This window comes from Crinia signifera, chromosome 6 (genome assembly GCF_055691185.1).
Source record: "Crinia signifera chromosome 6, ASM5569118v1, whole genome shotgun sequence".
In the NCBI taxonomy this organism is placed as follows: Eukaryota; Metazoa; Chordata; class Amphibia; order Anura; family Myobatrachidae; genus Crinia; species Crinia signifera.
In genome coordinates this window covers 136,603,950-136,631,117 of record NC_139222.1, presented here as the reverse complement: position 1 = coordinate 136,631,117, position 27,168 = coordinate 136,603,950, and the positions used below count along the sequence as shown (strand labels likewise).

General features: G+C 45.4%; 1 protein-coding gene across 1 annotated transcript; it reads left to right on the top strand.

Annotated features, from left to right (window-relative positions):
• Positions 1–4,180: 4,180 nt before the first annotated feature.
• LOC146008239 (lysozyme C-1-like) lies at positions 4,181–21,940 on the top strand. Its single transcript, XM_083147318.1, has 4 exons — positions 4,181–4,361; positions 4,498–4,647; positions 18,277–18,355; positions 20,268–21,940. The coding sequence occupies exons 1-4, from the start codon at positions 4,196–4,198 to the stop codon at positions 20,326–20,328; spliced, it is 456 nt and encodes a 151-aa protein (XP_083003444.1). The 5' UTR covers positions 4,181–4,195; the 3' UTR covers positions 20,329–21,940.
• Positions 21,941–27,168: the final 5,228 nt, after the last annotated feature.

Genomic DNA, 27,168 nt, shown 5'->3' with positions numbered 1-27,168 from the left:
GGGAGGTACTGGGGGGGGGGGAGATCTTAGAATGCACACCCTATATACATGAGGTGCCATCATGCTGGGACTTGTAGTTCTGCAAAGAAAAATACATGGTGCAGATGCACACTCCATATTATTAATCAATAATAGAGGTTCTTGTTATATTGATTGGCCAAAAAATATTTGCCAACCAACCAACTTCACAGTGACCTCATTTCTGGTGAGTTCCTAATACTAAGTTTGAATCTGGGGCGCGGAACCCCGAAAAGGTTGGCATAGGCCAGTCACTCCAGGGCAGCACACAAGTGAAAAAGTAAGCTAAAGGTGTATTAATAAGAAAGTAGCAGAAGTTAGAGGTTAAAAAGTGAAGTGCTAGAAAGTATAATATATTAGTGGAAAATAAATAGTGCTAAATTAATGTTAGGGTGTGCCACCCGGAAAGCAACTCAGCCACACCAACCCAAGGGCCCCAAATCCATCCCCAAGACTATCAATTAATCTCAATTTTAGGTCGTACCTACTTTGTGCCTCCAGTTTGCAGTCTGTGGCTACCAGGGACCAAGCTGGTAAAATAATATTCAAAAAAACCTCTAGCTTCTGCTACTTTCTTCTTCTTCTTCTTCTTCTTCTTATTATTATTATTATTAACTGTGAAACTTGGCTGGTTTCCAGACTCCTACACTGTACTAGGCTAGCGTGCGCTCACTCTGTGCTTAATCTGTGTAACTGTACTAAGGTACATTATTGGTGAAATAGCGGGGGGTTTTTTGTGCTGGAGTAGCGTCACAGTCACAAACAGCGGCTGTACTCGCAAACTGCATCTAGTTGGCCGCAGTCAGAATTTGAGTCCCAGTCACAGTTGCGTCCCAGTCACAAACACACTTTCCACGGCAGCCCGAAGCGTGGCGAGCGCAGCGGTATGCATCCGATCGACCTTTTCATACCTCCCACTATCCACGTCAGCGTGGAGTTGGTTTTATATAGTGTTGCGAGCGCAGCGAGCCACCGAGTCCGAAGCGTGGCGCGCGGACGCGAGGGGATGCGGTAAGGGTCCGACCGACCTTTTCATACCCCCACTATCCACGTCGGTGTGGAGTTGATTTTATAAAGTGTGGCGAGCGCCGTGAGGGGACGTGGATTACTTCACATGTATTCCGTGTCCGCTCGCCACTCTTTGGGCTTGGTGGCTCGCTGCGCTCGCCACACTTTATAAAATCAACTCCACGCCGACGTGGATAGTGGGGTTATGAAAAGGTCGGTCGGACGCATACCGCGTCCCCTCGCGGGGCTCACTGCACTCGCCGTGCTTCAGGATGGCGTGGATAGTGGAGTTAACAAGGACAACAGCTGTTAAGTCGACAGGTGTCATTATTAACAGGTTGACACCCCCTTTGGAAGTAGACGCTATTTGTAGCGCTATTCCTGAGTACAGCTGCTGTTTGAGAATGGGGCGCTACTGTTACTGGGACGCAACTTCTTGTTGCGGCCAACGATACTCTGTTAGCGGCTACAGACCCAGTTTGTGACTGAAACGCTACTACAGCGCAAAAAAATAACGCTATTTCATAGATAACGTGTTAACGTAGCTTATTACAGTGAGCACGCACTACCTTAGTACAGTATAGAACTCTGAAAAGCTGGCAAGTTTCATACTTTAACTACACACTGACTGAGCCCGCACGCTAGCGCGCTAGCTGAACAGCTGCCAAGTTTTTCAAAGTAAATGTAAACAGACTGCTGGGCAAGATGCCAATTTTCTAAGGGTGCATACACACTGTACAATTTTTTTGACCAATTTGGTTGAAAGATATTTCCATTGAACCCAGTGTCCTGGACTAAAGATGTTGACGAAAGATATTGACAACAGACGAAAGAAGAAAGATCTAACTACAGTTTATAGGCTCTTTTTGAAAGATATTCAAATTGAGCTGCATGCACAGTTGACGAACAATCTTGATGAACAACTGGCGGGTATGCGCATCATCATTCATCGTTTGTTTGTTGACAATATCTTTTGTCAACATCTTTCGTCCAGGACACTGGGTTCAATGGAAATGTCTTACAACCAAATTGGTCAAAAAAATTGTACAGTGTGTATGCACCTTAAGATAGAGTAAACATGGCAAGCTGCCAATTTCACAGAAACAGTAAACAGACAGTGGCGCTGTGAAACTACACAAGTACCAAACAGATATATATACAAAAAAGGGGGAACATATTTGGCTGAGCTGCACAGCTCCTAGGCAGCCATCAGCGGTGCCATCTTAGTTAAAGTTACTTCTAGTTCAGCAGCAGGACCTGAACAGACCATATTTCATGTGGGGAGAGTGTGAGAGTCAGTGAGTGTGAGAGTCAGTTAGGCCAGGGACCAGAGTTGGCAAACTCACATATAATATTAACCTATGGAGTACCTTGGTTATTACTGGAAGGATTTTTATGGAAGACTACACTAGATTATTGATCATAATCATCTTTTCTTAACTTTCTTATAAAAAGAAAACAATACCAGCAGATGTTATCTTGAAAAAGTGCACTTAGACGTATGAAACGCATTGATCCTGCTGTTTCTGTGGACCTCCAGCGCTCACTAACCCTGCCCGACACCCGGACCAAGCCGCGGCCACCGAATGACGTCACCACCGGGAGCACATAGGTGCCGGAGCACTCCAGACGGACGGAGTGGGGAAACCAATGGCTTACACCATCAACTGCCGCCAGCATCCAACACCGCCAGCAGTGTCTCCCCTGGTAGAGGTAGGGAAAGTGCAGCACATCCCACAGACATTTCAAGAACTCCAAAAGGAGCGTAAACAATACTTTAACACTTTCTTCTTTATACAGATGCTTTTTTGCTCTTTATCTCTTTCCACTTTCTTCATTATACGTTAGCGCTCATTTCTCTTATTTATCAGTAAAAAAATTTATTGAGCTGCTTCAAATTAAATTACAGCATGGTGAACACCCCTAAACAAGTATCAAGGTAAATGTTCTATAATTTGTGTTTCAGACGAGTTTAAACTCAACTGATAAATAACATTCACAGTTTTTTGTGTTTAAATTCAGGTATTTTACTAAGCTCCCATGTTTGCTTGATTTGTGTTTTCCATGTTTGACTGCCAGGTTTGCTGGCCGACAAATACGTAGTCTACACAGTTTAAATAGTTCCTTGCAGTGCTACTGTGTGTAAGAGTTACATTTTTAAAAGCAAACTGCATGGGATCCCCTTTCCTAAGCATAACCAGCCTGGGCTCTTTGACCTGGTTCTAAAAATACATGGGAAAAATGTAATTGGGTTACCCTGTATCTAAAGGACCAGCATCAGATTCTTGGACCCGTCCTAGTTCCAAAAATACAGGGGAAACAAAACAGGATGTATAGGTCCCCCTATTTTTAAAACCAGCACCAGGCTTCATAAGCCAGCTAGATAATGCCACAGAAGGGGACATGTTTATACATAGCATAACCCCCCTCATCTAGTCAACCCTGGGGGTGGGGAACCACACAATAAAGGTGTCTCTCCTACCAGGGCACCACGCAGTGGCGTAACTACTGTAAGGCAGCCCCAGCTGCCGCTTGGGGGAGCAAGCAGCAGGGGGGTCTGTGTGGGCGCTGGCACCCGCTGCCCACTGACTGAGCTCCTGAGGTGAGTCAGCTGCAGCACAGGTGCGGCCATGGCAGAGACGACAAATCCCCCCACTGATTCAATTGATTGTATACAGAGCCGGCTATTGGCTACTGTGTACTGGGTGGGCATGCTAGGGTGGCCTGGGATGCTTTGGAGTTAAGGGAAACAGCAGTGTCTGCTGGTCTCTCTTCCTCTCTCCTGCTTCAGCTTCTCCATTATGTATATGACGTCATCACATCACATGCTGGGCAAACACGCTTGAGAGGAGTCGGGGGGGGGGGGGGGCAACACAAACTTTTTGGCAGGGGGGAGCAGAATTTATACTTACGCGACTGGCACCCGGGAGCCGGGAGCCAGGGCTGAAGCCTGGGGCTATGCTAGCCATCAGCATCCAGCAACACTGGCTTAATAAATTACTAGAATTGTAGAACGTGTAAGTCCATAACCAGACGAATTTAAACTAGTCAATTTATCCCTCTGGAAAATATTTTCTAAATATTTTTGCCAACTGGAGTGACATTGATAACACCACTGAGTTCATGTTTACTCTGTGGTATTGTGTCAACCGAGCTGTTGGCTATAAGTATGAAAGATTCTACAACAATCACAACATTCTTCAGGATGAAGATTTACATTGTTCTCCAGCTGGCTGCCATTGCCACTACCACCTTGGCAATAGATCGGTGCACCTTAGTGAGAACACTAAGAAACAGCGATGTTATTGGTATTAAGGGTTACAGACTTGCAGATTGTAAGTATTTATTCTACTTTTCAAATTAGGTTTCTAAGCATCAGTGTTTGCACAATTTCCTAGTTTCTTATACATATTTCACTATATATTATATTATTAATTACAGTTTACATTTAAATTCATGTTTCTCCTACAGATGTGTGCTTGGCTGATCAAGCCAGTTCCTATGATCACACCCTGAATAGAATTCGTAGTGAGTATGGTATCTTCCAGATTCACAGCTACTATTGGTGTAATGACGGTTACACCATCGGACGGAAAAACATATGTGGCATATATTGTAAAGGTAATAATGTATAAATAATGGGTAATTTGTTAAAGCAAAACAATAAACAACAAGTTAGCAAATACATGTTTCCATGCCATGTCCATACTAGTTGCATAGCTACAGAGCTACTTACCAGCCTGAGGTAACTGAATTCTGACAGCATTTCAGCCTCAGTTCATTTCATGCAAGTTAACGTGCAGCAATGTGGAATGCCTTGGAGCTGTGGACAGAGTTCCTGTTATAAAATGTTTATCAAGAGTCCTCCTCCTCTTCCTCCTCCTCTTCTTCTTCCTCCTCTTTCACTAAACTCCTGCTTCCTCCTCCTCCATTACCCTCTATCTTCCTTTTTCCACCTATTTCTATCCTATCCCTTTCTCCATTCTTCTCTTCATTTGCAATCCTTAATTTTTCTTTTATGATCTCATTATCTTATCTGGTCCTTTTCCCTTTATGATAATTCTATGTAATTCTCCTTGACCCCTGCCATATCACAGCTTTATGCACCATTCTTAAAGGGTGTACATACGGAGCGATTTTTGCTAGTGAGCGACTTTAACTAATCGATTTTGACTAAGCAATTTGACTAGATACAACAGAGATTTTGACTAAGCGATTTGACTAAATGCACCAGCGATTTTGTCAATGAGCGATTTTGACTATACTAGAATTAACATACTTGGTTGGTATTCATTGCAGATCGCCTAGTGAATATCTCCCTCAGCAGGGAATACCAGCAGTGCCGGTGCGAGGCACTGGAGCGCCCCAGGCGGGGCGGACAACCCTCCGGTGCTCACCCACCCCCCAGCTGCTGTACAGGAGGGGATGCTGGTGATTGCGGCGGTGTTCCAGGGTGGAGGGGGTGATGCCCGGTGTGATGCACGCCGCCGCGTCATTTCCCGGTTGGGGGTGGAGGCCACCGGTGCCACTCGCCTCTCTGCTCCCTGCTGCACACTGGCGCCCTCCAGAGCTGCCAAGTGGTGGCGCCGGTCCTGAATACCAGCGATTTTGACTAGATGGCCAGCGATCTAGTCAAAATATTTTTGCCTGGCAACTCTTTTTTTCTTTTTTTTTACTAGGCGATATTATAGGGCAATTTGTCTAACCTTGACAGCGATCTTTACTAACCTTCTAAGCAATTTTGACTATGTAGTCAAAATCGCTTAGAAGGATCGCTCCGTGTGTACACGCCTTTAGTAACTTTGGAAACTAAGCTGCCCCATAGAAATGTATGTTGGGTGCTTTTGGGTACTTGTGTATTTTGTCGGTGCCCATCGCATCGCATACCATAACGCATACGATGGTATGCGATGCGACGCGATATCGTACGATAGTGCACGATGGCATACAATTTTCAAACTGTATGCCATTGTACATGGCATACAATGCCATACGATGCGATTAAACATTGTATAAGCACCCTAATGGGTGCTTATACAATGTTAAGCACCCTAATGGGTGCTTACAATGTTAAATGCCCCCCCACGCCACCCCCCCCCACACTATAAACGTGAACCCGAAGCGTGGCGAGCGCAGCGAGCCCGCGAGGGGCGGCGGTACGCGTCCTACGACCTTTTCATACCCCCACTATCCACGTCGGCGTGGAGTCGAGAATAGAATAGTGTGGCGAGCGCAGCGAGCCACCGAGCCCGAAGCGTGGCGAGCCCCGCGAGGGGACGCGGATACCTGTGAAGCCCGCGAAGGGACGCGTTTACCTGTGAAGGTATCCGCGTCCCCTCGCCACGCTTCGGGCTCGGTGGCTCGCTGCGCTCGCCACACTATTCTATTCTCAACTCCACGCCGACGTGGATAGTGGGGGTATGAAAAGGTCGTAGGACGCGTACCGCCGCCCCTCGCGGGCTCGCTGCGCTCGCCACACTTCGGGTTCACGTTTATAGTGGGGGGGTGGTGTGGGGGTGCATTTAACATTGTAAGCACCCATTAGGGTGCTCAAAAGCACCCTTTAGGGTGCTTATACGATTTTTTATCGTATAGGGGGTCAAAATCGCGTCGCATCGCATGCCATCGGGTACATGGCATGCGATGCGATGCGATACGTTCATCATACGATGGACATCGGGGGCGCCGCCAAAATACACAAGCACCCTTTTGTGAATGAAAACAGGGGATCAAAATAGATAAGTTTGATAGTTGCTGCGCTTACCTGTACATACATTCAGGAAATCCTTTTGTCAATACCACAAGTCAGCCTGCAATTATTCTTTGAAATACATGCCCCTTAATATTCAGGTTACACAGAATATAATAGTGTATGCCATTGGACGACTTGAGTATGTCTACCATTTTTGCAAAGGTAAAACAAGAAAGTACAGTTAAAAATAATTATAATATGTATGTTTAAAAAAAAATAATAATAATAACCTGTACCCTAATTGCATTATACCGTAAATTAATTTCACCTATTTTGTATTTCCTTACTTGAGAAATTATAAAGTATAATATAGTATACTTGTCACCATCCCATCAAAATTACAAAGCTGTTAGGACCCTGTCATTCTGAGGTATATAGGTGTAGAGGGTGTGTATATACATGTGTGTGTGTGTGTGTGTGTGTGCATGCGTGTGTGTCTGAATGGAGCTCCTCCGGGTGCCATCTTTGCAGTATAAGAAACTGTTAATAAAAAAAGAAACAATGTGGCTGGAAAATTACAGTAAATGTAAAAATGTTACCCTTTGAGTGCCAACATCTCTGTAAGAGATGCACAAAATATCCACTAACAATGCCAGCATTGCTCACATTGGTTATATAAATTCAAATAAAAAATGTTGTTTAAAAAAAGTTGTTTAAAAAAAGATTATGGGGGACATTTACCAAAATGGATTCGTAGAAAAAAGGTGTATTCGTAGGCAGAAATACACCTTTTTTTTACGAATTTGTATTTTCGGGATTTACAATCCCAAAAATACAACAATTTGTAGTCCTAAAGATGGAACATTCGTATTTGTATTTACAAATACGAATGTCTACACCATCGATAGGATACGACAGAAATCACCATTCAAAAGAATGGTGGTTTCTGATTTACTAAGCAGCCGTACTGATAATACGGCTGCTAAGTGGTGTGAAACACCCACGCAAATACGACATGAAAATAGAACACCATTTTCCTGTCGTATTTGCTTTAAGCCTGCACGGATCAGTCAGATCCGTGCAGGCTTCAGTGTAAAAAAAATAGAAAAAAAAATTAAATATAAAAAAAAACGGCGTGGGGTCCCCCCCACAGCCGTAACCAGCAGCAGGCTGACGGAGCCTGGAGCCGGTAATTAAAAATCAGGGAACCCGACAAATAGGGGTTCCCCGATTTTTAACAACCAGCCCCAGGCTCCTGCTCTGGGGCTGGTTCCCAAAATACGGGGGACAAAATGACTAGGGGTCCCCCGTATTTTAAGAACCAGCCCCAGGCAAAACCAGCCAGCAGGGTAATGCCACAGCCGGGGGGAGACTTTTTATGCAAGTCCCCCCGGCCAAAGCATTAACCCTACCGACCAGTCAGCCTGGCCAGGGGCCCTGGGGGAGTGGGGACCCCCCCCAATAAAGGGGTCCCCCCCCTCCAGGACTTACCTGACCAGGCTGAAGCCTGGTGCTGTCCTCGATGCCCCTGGGCGGTGGGCATCGAGCTGATTATCGTGTAAAAAAAAAGATGAACCTATTGTTTTTTACTGTGGCACTACAAGTGCCAGCAAGCCTCCCCAGCAAGCTGGGACTTGGAGAACCACAAGTCCCAGCCTGCTGGGCATTAAAGGGCCCGCTGGCACTTGTAGTTCCACAGTTAAAAAAATAGTGCACAAAACACACTGACACACTTTTAAAATAAAATTTTATTACATACAAAGCCCACACATACTAATACTTACCTATCTTCTTCCCGTAGGTAGCCCTGGTCCTGTGTCGTCGTCTTCTGGTCCTGTGTCGTCTTCTTCCTCCATGTCGACCGTCGCTGTCGCCGTCCGGATCCGACGAAATCCATTTGGGAAGCTGTGGAAGGAAACCATACTCACCTGTCCCAGCGCGACGTAGTCCAGGTAAGTGTCTTGGCAAAAAAACAAACCGACACCCTGAAACCAGACCGGACAGGGAGACGCACGGTGTTTGTTTACATCGTGCGGCTCCGCCTCCCGAATGCCGCTATTGGCCGCCTTGCGGCCTAGCGGCCAATCAGGAGCCGCTAGGCCGCAAGGCGGCCAATAGCGGCATTCGGGAGGCGGAGCCGCACGATGTAAACAAACACCGTGCGTCTCCCTGTCCGGTCTGGTTTCGGGGTGTCGGTTTGTTTTTTTGCCAAGACACTTACCTGGACTACGTCGCGCTGGGACAGGTGAGTATGGTTTCCTTCCACAGCTTCCCAAATGGATTTCGTCGGATCCGGACGGCGACAGCGACGGTCGACATGGAGGAAGAAGACGACACAGGACCAGAAGACGACGACACAGGACCAGGGCTACCTACGGGAAGAAGATAGGTAAGTATTAGTATGTGTGGGCTTTGTATGTAATAAAATTTTATTTTAAAAGTGTGTCAGTGTGTTTTGTGCACTATTTTTTTAACTGTGGAACTACAAGTGCCAGCGGGCCCTTTAATGCCCAGCAGGCTGGGACTTGTGGTTCTCCAAGTCCCAGCTTGCTGGGGAGGCTTGCTGGCACTTGTAGTGCCACAGTAAAAAACAATAGGTTCATCTTTTTTTTTACACGATAATCAGCTCGATGCCCACCGCCCAGGGGCATCGAGGACAGCACCAGGCTTCAGCCTGGTCAGGTAAGTCCTGGAGGGGGGGGACCCCTTTATTGGGGGGGTCCCCACTCCCCCAGGGCCCCTGGCCAGGCTGACTGGTCGGTAGGGTTAATGCTTTGGCCGGGGGGACTTGCATAAAAAGTCTCCCCCCGGCTGTGGCATTACCCTGCTGGCTGGTTTTGCCTGGGGCTGGTTCTTAAAATACGGGGGACCCCTAGTCATTTTGTCCCCCGTATTTTGGGAACCAGCCCCAGAGAAGGAGCCTGGGGCTGGTTGTTAAAAATCGGGGAACCCCTATTTGTCAGGTTCCCTGATTTTTAATTACCGGCCCCGGCTCCTTCAGCCTGGTGCTGGTTACAGCTGTGGGGGGGACCCCACGCCGTTTTTTTTTTTTTATTTATTTATTTTTTCTATTTTTTTTACACCTTGCAGCCTGCACGGATCTGACTGATCCGTGCAGACTGCTAGAAATAATTCGTATTAGCAGCCATATATACGGCCGCTAATACGAATCATTACACCATCGGAGGGTTACAAAGCAGTCGTATCTGACTGCTTTGTAACTGATCCTCCGGAACACGACTTTGCATACGACTTAAACAGTCGTATGCAGTCCTAGGGAAAATACCAATACGAAAAACTAGGTTTTTCATATTGGTAAATTTCCCCCTATATTTCCATATTCCATTATGATGAATAAAAAGGTTTGCTTGCCAATTTTCACACTTATTTTAACAAATTCACTTGGCAGACAAAGTATACTATGCGCTCTCCTTCTAACAGGATTCTGCCTGTGTGCAGAGACCTGCCTTGTGGTAAGCCCTGTGTGGTAATGAGTGTTGGGAATTGACAGTAGTTTATATTGATCAGAAATGATAAGAAGTGAGACAGTACTATTAAAGCACCGTTGCTTTATTTATAGGGTTAATAAAGGTGTGGGTAAAAGGTATCCCAATAACGGGGATGAGTCACTGAGGGGGAAGAGGGATAAAGGGGGGGGGGGTTTCCGATGGCAGCACTGATGTAAGTGCTGTACTGTTTGTAAATGCCGGTATGGATATCTGCAATTGCAGACAGGAGGGGGGATAAGTCAATTGAGTACGTGGAGCACAGTGGGTGGTGCAGGGGGCTGGCGTCCCGTCCCCCCGCAGTGCACCTCTCACCTGTGTTCTGGAGACGGAAGGTCCCGCGACGTTCCTTGTAGATCTTCTCAGCCGCAGCACATACAGCGTGTGGAAGACGCTGTGTGCTCAGCTCTGCAGTGACGCGGTCGAGCGCGACTTCCGGGTCCCGGCGCCTTGTTGCCAGGGAGACCGTAGCCGCGTTCAGGAGCGTCTGCGCTGCAGGCTCAACTCCCAGCCGGGAGGAGACTTGGGTGTAGATGTGGGAGCAAGTGTGTTGCTATCCAACGCGTTTCGACCGCTGTGCGGTCTTTTTCAAGGATGGTGATACGTGTTCCAAGTCAGTAATTTATTGTAGATTATCGACACGCCCTCTAGGTATCTGATTGGTTCTTGTGACCTATGGGAGTGTTCATGACGAGGTTGCGTGATTGTAGCCACCTGAAATGGAGATTTCTGTCTCAAATTGCCTGGTGTGTGGCTCTCATTTTGCAGCATGCACTAAATTGGAGTTTTTAGAAGTTTTTAGGATGCGTGATTGTAGCCACCTGAAATGGAGATTGCTGTCTCAAATTGCCTGGTGTTTTAGAAGTTTTTGGTTGCGTGATTGTAGCCACCTGAAATGGAGATTGCTGTCTCAAATTGCCTGGTGTGTGGCTCTCATTTTGAAGCATGCACTAAATTGGAGTTTTTAGAAGTTTTTATGATACAAGTTTGTTGAGAGGATTGATTTATGATGGAGGGGGTACCTGAGGGGCTCATTCAGTCAGCCCAATGTACCATTATTAAAGTTAATGTTAAGGCCCAAGGGGTGCAGAGTCTTTAAAGTGAACATCCAGAATAATTCTCTTTTATTCAGGATGTCTAAGTGATCCCCCCCTCTCCAATTAATGTCGGGAGCTTCTATTGCAGTGAAGACTAATCCCTTGGGGTTAGAGTTGTGAACCTCTTTAAAATGCATCGACACACTATGCTTGGCGTACCCCATTTTTATGTTACGAATGTGCTCGTAAAGTCTCATTTTAAGGGGCCTCGTGGTTCTGCCTACATATTCCATTCCACAAGGGCACCTTAGGAGATATATGACCCCCTTGGTTTCACATGATATATGGTGTCTGTGTTTGAATGTGAGATTAGTGGTGGTGGAGGTCCAGGTCGGTGAGATTTTGGTGGAGGGGTTGCTCAGGTTTTTACACCCCGCACACCGGCCGCAATAAAAGAACCCTTTCTTGTCGGTAAGGGTGGTTTGTCTGCTTACTGTGGGTTTGATGTGATTTTTGACAAGTTTCTGTCTTAGGTCAGGTGCTTTCCGGAATATGAGTCTGGGCCTATCTGGTAGAATGTCCTTGTGTTGGTGGTCCTGTCTGAGTATATGCCAGTGTTTTTTCAGTATGCTCTTGAGTTGGTTGGAGGATTGGTTAAACTGTGTTATGAAATTGATTTCTTGTGTCATCTGTGAGTCGGTGGGGTTTTTATTATTAATGAGGGTGGTAGATCTGTCCATGGCGGATATGTCTCTGTATGCTTGGTCAACTATGTCCTGGTCGTAATGTTTGTCTAGGAGTTGTTCCCTGAGTTGTGCGGATTGTGTATGAAAATCGTCATTTTTAGAACAGTTCCGTTTGATACGGCGGAACTGTCCTCTGGGAATATTTTGAAGCCATGGTTTATGATGCCCGCTATTGTAAAGAATGTAACTGTTAACGTCCACCTGTTTCCTGTATGTCTTTGTGTGTATTGTGTTGGATTCTATGAAGATTTCTAGATCCAGGAATTGTACTGTGGTTTGGCTAGCTGTTGATGTGAATTGCAGATTTCTGTCGTTGTGGTTGAGGTATTGCATAAATTGTTCCAGTGAGTGTTGGGTGCCCTTCCAAATGAAAATGCAGTCGTCTATGTAACGCCGCCATAGGATCAAATTGGCGCTCCAGTCACGCTCCCCCCATATGTAATCCTCCTCCCACTTCCCCATAAAGAGGTTAGCGTAACTGGGCGCCACTTTCGATCCCATGGCGGTCCCGGTGGTCTGTAAATAAAAAGTGCCATTAAACCATGTATAATTGTGGTGTAGTATGAAATCAATGGAGTCAATGATAAACTGTATCTGGTCCTGTTGTAGTGTTTGTGTTTTTTGAAGGAAGTGTCTGGTGCTGTCTAAACCTTGGTGATGTTTGATGATGGTATAAAGTGATGTGACGTCACTGGTGACCAGCCAGTAATCATCTTGCCATTCTATTGTTTGTAATGTGTTGATGATGTCGGTGGTGTCCCTTATGTATGACGGTAGTTGCTTTACAATGTCTTGAAGGAAGGTGTCAGTGTATTGTGCTAAGTTGGAGCTGATGGAGTCAATACCTGAGATTATTGGTCGTCCGGGTGGTTTATGTAAGTCTTTGTGTATTTTGGGTAGGTAATAGAAAACGGGAATTTTGGGATGTGTTTGTCTGATGAAGTTGTGTTCTGCTTTATTGAGGATTCCAGTTGTATGTCCTGTGTTTAGTAAGTCATGTAGTTCTTTGTTGAATTTGGATGTCGGGTCATTTGGTAATATCTGATAGGTGTCTTGGTCTCCAAGGAGTCTGAGTGATTCAGTGATGTAGTCTGTTTTGTTTAGTACGACTATGCCACCCCCTTTGTCTGCCGGTTTTATTATGATCTGGTTGTTGTTTTCTAGGTTCTTAAGTGCTTGTCTTTCATTGGCTGTCATGTTTTGTTTGTGTTTTTGGTGGTTGGTTGTAGTCAGTTGTTCCAAGTCTTCTGTAACTAATGTTTCGAATGTTTTGATCTGGTGACTCTTGACGTGTGTGGGATTGAAGGTGGACTTAGGTTTTAGTGTGGTGTGTGAGTATGTGTCTGGCTCTATGTTGCTGTTCCTGATAATGGGGTTTGTCATGAAGTATTTCTTCAGACAAAGTTTTCTTGTAAAGGCCTGTAGGTCACAGTATGTTTCAAATTTATCTGTTTTTTTGTTTGGAGCAAACTTGAGTCCCTTTGCAAGGACATCAAGTTGTTGTGGAGACAGTGTGGTGTTGCTAATGTTAAATATCTGAGTGTGTTTGTTGGCGGGTTCTACTGTGGTATGTTGATGTGTTTTTGTTTTTTTGGAGTCACCTCCTCTACAACCTCTTCTAGATTTATGTGTCTTTTCTTTTTGTTTTGTGTGTGGTTGCTGGTGATGGGTGTTAGGCAGGCCTGACGACCTGCCTCCGTATCTAAAAAATGGTCTCCCCAGGTAGGAGCCTCTGCTGTAGGTGCAGTACATGTTTTTGGGTTGTTGGTGGTCGTTATGTCTATATGGTCTTGGGGAGTGGTGTTATTGTCAAGATCGTTGTTGGTGATGATGTTGGGTAGGTCGGTGTTAAAGTTGCGTTGTGTCGTGACCCACCCTTGGTCAAATGAAAGTCTTGTGAGATGGTCGTAGTCTTTGTCGTCCTCGATTTCATAAACTGAGAAGGAGGTGTGGCCCGTAGTATCCAAACTGTTTTCTGATTCTGTCTCTGAGGTTATTGATATTGTCCTGCTGTTGGTATGTACTGCGGGTCCCTTATGTATTTGAGTCATGTTCTGCTGATAAGTTAAGCCACTACTGGTGTACTTGTTTTTGTTTATGCAATTGAGTGGTCTCGGTAGCAGTGACCCCGTGGTCTTGTTTAAATGCTTAGTCTGTGGTTTGGACTTATTTTTCTTGAGGTGCTGTCCAGTCTCAATCAATTTAGGTTTGGTGTCTCGGTGTAACTTTTTAATTTTGATGTTGATAATGTCGTTCTCTTTACGTGTCAGTCTATTCTGTGATATCCCTTCTATCTCTGTGTACCCTGGTTCTTTTATGAACGGTTCGATGTTCTTGTACGTGTCATCTATAGATGTGGAGAGTGATTCTAATTCACTATTGTTTTTGTGTATCAATAATTTCATCAGGTCTACTGAGCAGTTGTGTATGGTGTCATCCCATTGTTGTAGAAATTCAGGGTCGTCTGTGTAATGGGTGGGTCTTTTCTTAATTTTGAGTCCCTTAGGGATGAGGTTATGGTCAATGTACCATTGTAAGAAGTGCCTATCCCACCAAGTGTCGATAATCTACAATAAATTACTGACTTGGAACACGTATCACCATCCTTGAAAAAGACCGCACAGCGGTCGAAACGCGTTGGATAGCAACACACTTGCTCCCACATCTACACCCAAGTCTCCTCCCGGCTGGGAGTTGAGCCTGCAGCGCAGACGCTCCTGAACGCGGCTACGGTCTCCCTGGCAACAAGGCGCCGGGACCCGGAAGTCGCGCTCGACCGCGTCACTGCAGAGCTGAGCACACAGCGTCTTCCACACGCTGTATGTGCTGCGGCTGAGAAGATCTACAAGGAACGTCGCGGGACCTTCCGTCTCCAGAACACAGGTGAGAGGTGCACTGCGGGGGGACGGGACGCCAGCCCCCTGCACCACCCACTGTGCTCCACATACTCAATTGACTTATCCCCCCTCCTGTCTGCAATTGCAGATATCCATACCGGCATTTACAAACAGTACAGCACTTACATCAGTGCTGCCATCGGAAACCCCCCCCCTTTATCCCTCTTCCCCCTCAGTGACTCATCCCCGTTATTGGGATACCTTTTACCCACACCTTTATTAACCCTATAAATAAAGCAACGGCGCTTTAATAGTACTGTCTCACTTCTTATCATTTCTGATCAATATAAACTACTGTCAATTCCCAACACTCATTACCACACAGGGCTTACCACAAGGCAGGTCTCTGCACACAGGCAGAATCCTGTTAGAAGGAGAGCGCATAGTATACTTTGTCTGTCAATACCTCTTTGTGGGTCTGGGCAACCCACCACTGTGCAGCCCCTTCGCTCATAAAGGTAACTGAGCGCTGGCAAACCCCCTTCTCTCAAATTCACTTGGCACTCAAAGGGATAAAGTCCAGAACAGATCAGATAATTAAAGCTACACTAATATATGTTTCTATACTGTCACTAGGACAGTTGACACAGGGGCTACTTAGGGCTTAAACTCAAGAAGTAGCAGATATATAAAAGGCAGGGCCGGTGAAAGGCACCGGAGCGCCCCAGGCGAGTCGGGGTGGGGGCGCCCCGGTGCCGGGGGAGGGGGGGTACCTGTCCTGCGGCGCTGTCCGGTGCCGGGGGAGGGGGGTACCTGTCCTGCGGCGCTGTCCGGTGCCGGGGGAGGGGGGTACCTGTCCTGCGGCGCTGTGTATTTAAAGCTGGCGGCGGAGGCAGCGGGGGTCCCTGCAGTCCATTAGAAATAACGAGCGCTATCCGCCGGGCTATGCGGAAGCGCTTCTGTTGTGAAAACACTGGCAGCACGCTGATTGGCTGAGATCAGCGTTCGCCGTGCTGCCAGTGTTTTCACAATAGAAGCGCTTCCGCATAGCCCGGCGGATAGCGCTCGTTATTTCTAATGGACTGCAGGGACCCCCGCTGCCTCCGCCGCCAGCTTTAAATACACAGCGCCGCAGGACAGGTACCCGGGGCGGCACGGGGGGGGGGGGGGGGGAAATGCCGCCCTCCAGTGGCCGGCGCCCTAGGCAAATGCCTAGATTTGCCTAGTGGTGGCGCCGGCCCTGATAAAAGGGATAGTAGGGATGTGCACCGGCCACTTTTTGGGTTTTGGGTTTTGGGTTCTAATTACCTTGAGGTTTTGGGTTCTAATGGGTTTTTGCAAAACACCTCCTAAGTGTTTTGTGTTTGGATTTCTTGGGTTTTGGGTTCTGATTTTTTTGTTAAAAAAGCATAAAAACTGCTAAAATTACAGAATTTTTTTTTTTTTTTGCTCCTACGCTATATTAACCTCAATAACATTCATTTCCACTCATTTCCAGTCTATTCTGTACACCTCACAATATTGTTTTTAGGGCAAAAGGTTGCACCGAGGTAGCTGGATAACTATGCTAAGCCACACAAGTGTGCGGCACAAACACGTGGCTCATGTAAGAGTGACACTGCAGAGGTAGATACGGCAGCATTAGGCAGTGGGCCCCAGACCAGACAGGTAGATACGGCAGTACTAGGCACCAGACAGCTAGATACGGCAGTACTAGGCACCAGACAGTAGATACGACAGTATTAGGCAGTGGGCCCCAAACCAGACAGGTAGACAAGGCAGTACTAGGCACCAGACAGGTAAATACGGCAGTACTAGGCACAAGACAGGTAGATACGTCAGCAATACTAGTATGTGCACCAGCAGAATTTATAATAATAAATTTTATTATTAGGTACTGCTTGGCAGAGGCACTCAGTGGCACACGTCAGTGCACCAGCAGCATGGAATTATTTTTTACAGTCCCACACAGCACAATTATTATTTTTTAATTAAATTAGATATAGCAGCCTAGTATGTAGTTGTACTACTAGGTAGGTACACTTAGGCAGTAGCACTGCCAGTGGCAACAGTGGACTGAGTAAATAATACTGGCAACCTCTATTCACAGTATTCAGTGCAGGCAGCACCAGTGGACTATATGTAATTCAATTAATTATTAATAATATAGCAGCCTAGTAGGTAGAGAAAATAAACTACTAGGTAGGTAGGCAGACAGGCAGGCAGGAGCACTGCCAGTGGTCACCTCAAAAGGTAGTTATATTACACACCACCAGTAGCTTTATGAAGTGCACCAGCAGAATTTATATAATAATTAATTTTATATTAGGTACTGCTTGGCAGTGGCACACGTCAGTGCACCAGCAGCATGGAATTATTTTTTACAGTCCCACACAGCACAAGTATTATTTTTTAACTAAATTAGATATAGCAGCCTAGTATGTACTAGGTAGGTACACTAGGTAGGCAGAAGCACTGCCAGTGGCAACAGTGGACTGAGTAACTAAATAATACTGGCAGATTCAGTGCAGGCAGCACCAGTGGACTATATATATAATATAATTAATTAATTATTAATATATAATATAATATTACAGGCACAGCACCAGAGGTAGGCCCCAGCACAGAGGAGACAGTAGTACTACAGATACACAGTTAGATTGTTCTCCTAAGCAGAGAGGAGAACAGAGTACACAGCAGCACTGAGGGAGACAGCCCCAGCAAATAAAATAATTAATTACAGCACAGCACACCAGAGGTAGATCGCACAGAGGAGACAGTAGTACTACAAGTACACAGTTAGACTACACAGCAGCACTGAGAGACAGCACCAGCGATTGAAAAATATTGCGCTCAAGCTCAAGGTCAAGCTCAAGTTTAAGCCCCAGCAGCAGCACCAACACACCCTCTTCCAACCCACTACGAGACTGGAGTGAAGATGGCGGGCGTGGCAGCCGCTTTTAAAGCCTCGCAAAATCCGGCCCCCGGGAGATGACGTTCTGACCACGCGGACGGACCCGAGTCAGGCGGGAATCTCCGAGAGCTGCTCGGAATCGGGCTCGGAATGATGACGTCCGTGGGGGCTCGGATCTCCGGAATCCGAGTCTGCACATCTCTAAGGGATAGTCAGTCCCTTATACAAGAAGACAATAGAAAGAATAGGATATCTGCGCTCTGAGGATTGATTAATACTAAGGTCACACAGCGTGCTTTCTAATATAATTACTACATCATTTCATATAAAATATATAATCATAATTTTTTTTATTTCTTTGCAATATTATTTTTCTGTGATTGTTTTTATGACTAAATATATTTTATATGAAATGATCCAATAAATATATTAGTAAGCATGCTGTGTGACATTAGTATTAATCAATCCTCATGGCGCAGATATCCTATACACACTAATATATGTTGTTTCTTTCATAGATTTACTCAACACAGACTTATCTGATGATATAAGATGCCTCAAAAGAATTGTGAGAGATCCGAATGGACTTGATGCTTGGTATGTAGAAAGTAGACAATTATTTTGTAAAAAGTCCTATTCCAGAGATTTGGAAGTGTTTAATAAATCTGATCAAGTCATTAACATAGAATAATACTGTAGATGTCTGGGAAACCCGGCATGGTGTTCATTTAGGTTACCCCTTAGTATAACTTAGCTGTGTGATCCACTAAAGTGCCTATAATTAGGAGGTGATCTCTTCTTACCTGCTTAACAAGCTAAATATGTATGTATTCACTTTTTTACTTCATGCTGCTACCCATATCTTGCACAGTAAGGATGCAGATCTTTAAAGATAATGTATCACTTTCTCAGATAATGTGCATCGCTTTCAGCTCACAACCACCAACTGTGTATGCCCTGCCGATGAATGGTGAGCCCTTAACACGTGTTCCAGCATCATCGCCGTCCACCGTTGTTCGTCTGCTGCTATTACCAGCCAAGTGGACGGCTTTCCATCGCGTCCTGCTATGGAAAACCATCCACCCAACAAAAATCGCTTGCACTGAGAGATTTTCAGTCCAGTGATTTTCACCATCATTGCTGTGCATACACGCTGCGCAAAAACACCCAGGGCCTTATTCTGGTTCGGTCGGTGAAACGTACTTACGGTCCGTTTCACCGTACGTTTCCCGGACGGTGAGCATAAGCCCACAAAACAGCCGCACACGGACAGTCACAAACACCGACAAAGGGGAGTGGCGTACACTTGAGCGTATGCCACCGTATACGGACGGGTCTCCTCTCAGCCACCGATAACTGGTGTACAACAGAGCGTACGCCCCCGTATACGGACGGGTCTCGTCCGTTTTCCCACCGACATCTTGCGTATATCTGAGCGTACGCCACAGTGCAAGTAGAAATTGAGTCCAAAAACATCCTTGTTGCTCTTAGATGTGGTTTATGTGTCTTGTTCCTAATAAAAAACTGACATGTTTGTGTTACAGTGAAAAAGTTGACACATGTCGACTCCTGTGAATTGAGTGTCCTGCTTTTTAAAGTATACAAAAACACTTTCTGAATGGGTGTAGATGGTTATAAAATAACTACCTTGACATATATAAGCAGGTCTTACAAAGAATCTTACCTAAAATTAAACCATCCTTTACATGTAGAGAAGTGTAGAAAGATATGCTTCCAATGTGTTTGAGGGCTGTGTGTGGCTTGCAGGTAGTGAAATCATGGTTTTCACTTAATAGCCTGCAGCATTGCTTATTACATTCAGGTGTATGTGTTTGAGTAATTAGCAGACCCAGGCGTCCGCTCTCATGCGGTATCTCTAGGGGGGGTCTGGAGCTATCTTTGACGTCTGCCTGTTTTTGGCCCAAAATGCACGGTGCTTTTGCCGATCGAGCGGTTGTAGAACCGTACATTTTTGGTGCACACCCCCGTGTACGCCCATGTTTACGCCCAGTTTTCCTCATTATTTTGGCCGCTCCCCTAAAAACGCCCCCATGCCGCCCACAATGACCATGCTCTTGTGGACAGGTTTTTTCGCAGGGAGAGACCCGTCCGTGAGCGGTGTGAGGTCGCCGCGCCTGCGCATTGTGAAAGCTACGCATGCGCAGATGGAAAAAAAAACCCGAACCGACCGCGTATGGTCCAACCGCACCAAGCAGAATACCCCCCCCCAGTGTGTATGCACATTTAAGGGAAATAATTTGGTTAAATAATTTAAGTATTCATAGGCATTTGTACATCCAGCTATAGTAGGACCCTTGATATGTATTCATCCAAAATAAGAAGGCACACCTAAATAAATATATAATGCATTCCTCACAGTGGTAAGTACAACTCTATTATAAGATTCTACACTTCCACTGCCGTCCTTAAATATCAAAGCTAAGCACATAATAATTATGTTATATGTGTATGTGAATGGACCAATAAAATCTTGTTCTGTCTATTATAGGGCTGTATACACACAAAACTGCAAAGGACGCGATTTAAGTTTCTACACACGTGGATGTTAATTGTACTCATTTGTGTTGCTCACTGTATCACTCAGTTTTTATCACTTTGTGCATTGTGTACAAATATGTTTACTCATGTCAACTTCATTTGCCAGTTTGTTATTTATGAGTAGCCTCAGTGTGTAATCATTTAGAGGTGTAACTTTTTTACCGCAAACAAGTGCAACCCATCACAGGGTCGGGATCGTTTAGTTGACCATAACTAGGTCGACAAGTATTGGATTGACACCACTAGGTCGACATGCAGCAAGGTAAGCATTGGTTATGGTCAACATGGGTCAAGGTCGACATGGATCTAGGTCGACGTGACATTAGGTTGACACTAGCATTAGGTCGAGATGGGCTAGGTTGACAGTCAAAAGGTCGACATGGGGTTTTTCACAGGTTTTTTACCCGAATTTTGACACAGTTGACGTGGACACAGTTTGAAGTGCAACGCATCCCCTAGCATCATTAGCTTCACTCGCAATGCTTCGGGCACGGTGCCTCGCTACACTCGGCACAATATTTTATTCTCCTACCACACCTTAGTGGATGGTAGAGCGTGAAATACCGCCTGTTGGCACATGTCGACTCAAAAAAAAAGTGAAAAACCCCATGTAATGAGTGCACTGTGCCTGGGATGAGAGAGAGAGCGGGGAGGAAGAGGAGGAGAGAATAATATGAATATTGGAGAGAACTGTGCTGCGTTAAATAAATTGGTATTATTTTGTGGCCATGCCCCTTCCCCATGAAGCCACTCCCCTATATTTTTGCCTTGAGCACCCACCAGAAAAAAACATAAATCGGCACCTATGACCTAGACCCATGTCGACCTAGATCCATGTTGACCTAGATCCATGTCGACCTTAACCAATGTCGACCTTGCTGCATGTCGACCAAGTGGTGTCAACCCAATGCTTGTCAATCTAGTTACTGTAGACTTAATCACCGTATCCCCCATCACATACTGTACAAACTAAATGATAAATTAGTGATTAAGTTACAATAACAGTGATTTGAATGTGCCTTGATAACAATAAAAGTCAGCATAACTAACAATTTGGTTGTGATTACATGTATGATGCCATGTGGAGAATGTATGGTATATGATAGTACAGTTCATTAGAAAATGTACATATAGGACACACATATTCAGTATACTGTATATCAGGGACGTGTGGTGGTGTACAGGGAGGTATTCCTTTGGAGGCACGCCACCTCCTTAACACATTTTACAGAATGCCTCTTGTAGGACCCAGTTGGCGGCAGACCTAAATGAGTATATCTCCCTTATTGATGGTGGCGAGAATCATTGTGAAGTAAATAAATGTGGAAAGTGCATTTGAATGGGCACTATCCCCGAGAAGCAGAGAAATGTATACTTTGTATGAATTCTTCGGGGTCATTTATTTACAGTCTATTGTGAAGGATGAAAAATCTTCAATGTGTACAATATGAATGCCATTTTATCCTGTGTAAATCTTATCTATGGGGAGGTAAAAATACCAAGATGCTTGAGTTCATATAATGTTGTTAAAATTGCTCTTTATATCAATAGGGTTTTTTTTTAATAAACATTTTTATTGTTTTCAAATTTTCAATAAAGTTATACATTCCAAGTTTACATAAATCATTGACATAGATTGTTTTGGGAGATTATTTCGTACAATGGACCTTTGGCACATTACAAGTCCCGACTTACAGATTCAGTCCACGTCGTGCATTGAATAATGTACATAACAACATAGTAAATGAGCTCTAACCTGAGCAACAGGTCCTGACGATCAACGTAGCTGGTCTAAATTGGGATGAATTTGGTTGGGTCCATCGTTCCCATTGCCCGATAAGAATTCAGCTCACATATAGCAATAACATATCCAATAATCATCCTATTTTGAGATATTTGTTAAAGATAGTGTAAGTAAAAAAGAACTTAAGTGAAAAAGATTAGGAAAGAAGAGGGGGGGGGGGGGAAGGGTGAATATGAGGGTTGTGTCTCAGGGTCCTGGTCGGCTTCAGCCCTTTTTGTCATCCCGAAAATCTACTGGCAATGCCCGACTGATATTCCTAATGACAGTATACATTGGCTGGAATGTGTGTAGGGGGGTAGAGAGATGATGTGAGATAGGCTATTTGACTAAAGTCCAAGATTGGTGCTCGGAGAAGAGAAATATCTTTGATTGAGTTTCTTCATCAAGGGTTTTTATGTATCTCTCCCATTTCCTTCGGAATCGTACCTCGCTGGTGCAGGACAATGCAGGTAGATATTTGCGATCATAATACATTTGTTGCACTGCCATTCTATGTAAGTCGCCTATCATAGGACCGGTCTTGGCTATCCAATGCTTTAATATTCGTTTTATCGAAATAGTAAACAAAATGGTTAGTAATGGCACCACCTCTTTGTGCTGAGCCATGCCTTCCCAGACTGAGAAATTAATACATAGACATGCCCCGGGGTAGGGGGATAAGTTAACTTGTAGTTGGGAGTTTATAAATGTAAATAACTTATTCCAGTACCTCCTAATTTTGTAACAGTCCCAAAAACAGTGGAGTAGGGATGCATCAATTTTACCACATTTTGGGCATCTCCCCTCGTCTCCAGGGATAAAGTGAGCTCTGATATTTGGGGACATGTAAGCTCTATGAATGGACTTAAGGTGCACCTCCTGTAAATACGCAAAGTGCAAGGTTCGCATAGTGGCAACAAAGTCTTTAGTCAGATCTTCCCCGGTAACACTCATCCCTACATCGTATTGCCATCGGTCTGCAAGCTTAGCCATATGTGTGATAGAGGGAATATTGACTATGAGAATGTAGATATGTTTTAGCTTGTAGGCCTGAGTCTCCCATTTCTTAAGAACTTTTAAAATCCCATCCGTGGGTCTTGAGTGGCTGCGGGAGAGTTGGAGTGATGCTACATAATGTTGTGCTTGTAAATACATGCAGAAATTTGAATATGGTAGTGTGTACTTTGCCCTCAGGTCACTAAACTGGAGAATATCCCCTCCAGGATCAAATATCTGATTGGCTGTAGACAGGCCTTTCTCTTTCCACTGAAGGAAGATGGAGTTGTGTAGCAAAGGGACAAACGATGGGTTACCCCAGAAGGTTGCATACGGTGTTGCAGTGTGGTTCCCTTTGAGTTTTTTTATTTAGTAACACCCAGCTTTTATAAGTGTCGCAAAATAGTGGGTGGTGTAGAATTTCTGACGGTATGTTCTTCTTTTTGGTGTGTAGTAAGTCTCCTGGCGAATATGGGTGAAAAACACAGCAATCTAGGGTAGAGTCCGTATAATTGCTCAGCCCCAAAATCCAGTCTGCGGCATATCTGGTTAAAACAGATAACGAGTATGCTTATATATCTGGGACCCTGGTGCCCCCCTCCTCTCTGGTCATTGCTAGTTTAGAAAAAGCTATCTTGGGCTTCTTCCCCTGCCATATGAAACGTATCATGGCTTTCCTCAATCTCTGATTGTCAGCTTTGGTTATGAGAAATGGCAGAAGCTGCATTATATAGAATATTTTAGGAAATATAATGGATTTTAGGACCGCAATCCTCCCCAGTAAGGATATGGGTAGGTCTAACCATCCGTCTAGTTTAGAGATAAGACTATCTATCTTTTTTGTGTAGTTCAGTGAGTATATGGAGGACGGGGTTTTGGGTATCAATACACCGAGTTTGAAATGGTCTTGTGTTATTTTGAGGTGTGTGGTATTGATCAGGGTGGCAAGGGTCTCTTGTGGGATATTAAGGGGTAGGAGCTCAAATTTAGTTATGTTTATTTTATAGCCCGCTTTGCTTCCAAATAATGATATGAGTCTCAAAATTTCAGGTATAGAGGTGAGGGGGTCTGACACAAAAAGAAGCATGTCGTCAGCGAACAAAGACACTTTCAGCTCCGCGCCACCAACAGTCATGCCCTTGTATCCGCCAGCGGTCCTCAACATCATTGCCAAGGGCTCTAAAGCTATGGCAAACAGCATGGGTGAAAGGTGGACACCCCTGTCTTGTTCCTTTTTCTATGGTGAATGGGTCAGAGATGAGTCCATTACAGGCTATCTGGGTTTGTGGATTATGGTAGAGCAGGCGTATCGTACTTATGAAACTAACAGGGAAGTTAAAACGACGTAGAGTTTCACATAGATGGGGCCACTCAATGAGGTCAAAGGCCTTCTCCCTGTCCGGGGAGAGCACTGCACCCTGGACCGGAGGCGAGGAGGCCCGTGATACTGCCAGTACAGCAATAACTTTCCGCACATTGACCACCGAGTGTATCCCCGCTATGAACCCCGTCTGGTCAGGGTGAATTATCTGGGGCATTAGTGGTTTGAGCCTAGTCGCTAAAATTTTGGCTAGTAGCTTGTAGTCCAGATTCAATAAGGAAATAGGTCTGTAGGAGCCTGGAAGGGAGAGATCCCTGTCGGGTTTAGGGAGAATCTGTAAGGTTGCAGAGTTAAAATGCAGGGGAGGGGTTTGTTCAAGGAGTATGCTCTTGAATGCCTTGGTCAGTATAGGAGTAAGTGTGGGGGCCATTAACTTGTAGAATTCACCGCTATAGCCGTCTGGGCCGAGGGCCTTGTTGGGATTTAAAGTATTTATTGCCCTGAGGACTTCCGCTTCCGTTATGGGCGTTGTGAGCGAGTTGGACATCTCCTCAGACAGGGTCGGGTATGCGAGGGAGTCCCATTCAGATGGAGGGGGGGGGGAGTACTGAGTCCCCTGACTGGGTAAAAACAGGGCTTGTGTGGATGGAGGAGGAGTACAGGGATTTATAAAACTGTTGCATTGTATGGGCAATTTGTGTGTTGGATTGAGTAAGAGATCCATCGTCCTTTTGGAGGGGGTGAACTATGGCAGGTTTATATGCGCCTTTAAGGAGGTTGGACAACAGGGAGCCCACCTTGTTCCCAAAGCGATAAAATTTGTAATTCACTGAGAAGAGATATCTGTCACCCATATCCGCCAGGTATTCATCAAAATGTGTCTTTGCCAAGAGATAAAGTTGCTTAGACCCCGGGGAGGGAAAAGCCTTAAAATTGTTAAAGGCCGTTGTTAGGGCTGTTTGTAACATTAAGTATTTTTTCGAGTAAGTTTTGTTAGCGGCTGCTGTGAAAGAAACGATGGAGCCCCTCAATACTGGTTTCAGCGCCATCCAGAATAAGCTGGGATTAGAAGCCGCCATTTCGGAGTTGTTTTTACAATAGTCCATAATTTCTGAGTCCAAGAGGTCTCGAAATTTCTGGGATTTACAAAACCTAGTAGGGAATATCCATAATTTCTTGGTGCCGTGTTCATCTAATAACTGTAGGTGTGTTGTGATCATTGCGTGGTCCGAAAGAACTATGGGTGTTATATTGGATCGTGTAGACAGGGGAAAAATGGTATTAATAGGAAAATATAATCAATACGAGAGAGCGAACCATGAGCTAAGGACAAGCATGTATAGTCTATGTCAAGAGGGTGGTGACATCAATAACTTGTAAGGAATCTTGTATAGACTGTAGGCCTAGCTTTGGTAGGGGTGGGGGATTCCCTCTGTTCGTGGACCTGTCTAGAGTTGAGGAAGAAGTAATGTTAAAGTCGCCCCCTAAAATAAGGTTTTCACTCACATATGGGGTAAGTAGGGCCAGAATGGATCTAAAGAAGTGTTTTGGGGAAGGAGCATATATGTTTGCAAGTGTGTATTTTTTGCCAGCTATGCAGACCGATGCCACCACATACCTTCCATTGACATCAGTTAAGATGCTTGTCGTCTCCAGGGGAATCGTACGTTTAGCCAAATTCACCACTCCGCGAGCCTTGGAAGTGAAGGGTGAGGAGGCTATCACTGACCAGCCTAACATCTGCAGTTTCAAGGTTTCGGGTGCCGTTAGATGGGTTTCCTGCAAAAAAGCCAGGTCAATATTGTTTTTGTTTAAATAGAGCAGAATTTTACTGCATTTGGCAGGGGAATTGATGCCCCCCACATTCCAGGAGCATATGGTCAAGTCAGGCAAGGCTCAGCACAGCAATAGGACCTTAAACTACGGACTAAAACCTGGGGCCCAGAGATATACATGATGCACAACATATTTGTATTCAGATATAATCTAGTACCATAGAATCGTGCAAAGCACAACTGAGGTGGAAGGGAGGGGGGAAGGATAGGAGGGGGCAAGGGTAGAAGAAGAAGATGAGATAGAAAAACAGAAATAAGTGTAACACTTGTCAATAACCAAAACATAGTTAAAGATGCACTAAGGAGGAGTCTCCTAGAGCGGACTTCTGTGAACTTTCTAACTGAACACTCCAGAGCGGAACCTGCAACCGGACACTCACTCCGGCTGCCCGCCTCACCTGGGAGAGGGGAGGGGTGGGGGGGAGGGGGGGTTATGTGGTAAAGCTACAACATGGGCTTAAAAGCCGTATAGGCAGGGCTGGTGCAAAGTTTACTTGCACCCTAGGCAAACTAAGCGCACGGGGGCGGGGGAGTGGATTGAGGCTGACTAGCTGGCTGCTGCAGCTGATGATCGGGTGGTGGGTGACAGGCAGGAATGGGGACTGAGTCTGACTGTCTGTCAGCGACAGCAGCAGGCAGCAAGGTACACATACGGGCTCCGGAGGGGTGGGGGATCCAAATAACTCTCCCAATACCTGCTTGTTGTTGCTGCAGACAGTCGATCACTGCAGCTTCTAGTTAAAAGTTCCTCTGCTCCGGGCTTTCCTCTGTGGTAACGTAGCTTCATGCTGCGGCTCACTACCGCCCTCTAGTGGCCGGCGCCCTAGGCAAATGCCTAGACTTGCCTAGTGGTGGCCCAGGCCCTGCGTATAGGTCATATATAGGAGAGGAGGGGCCGAGGGGGGGACATTTAGGT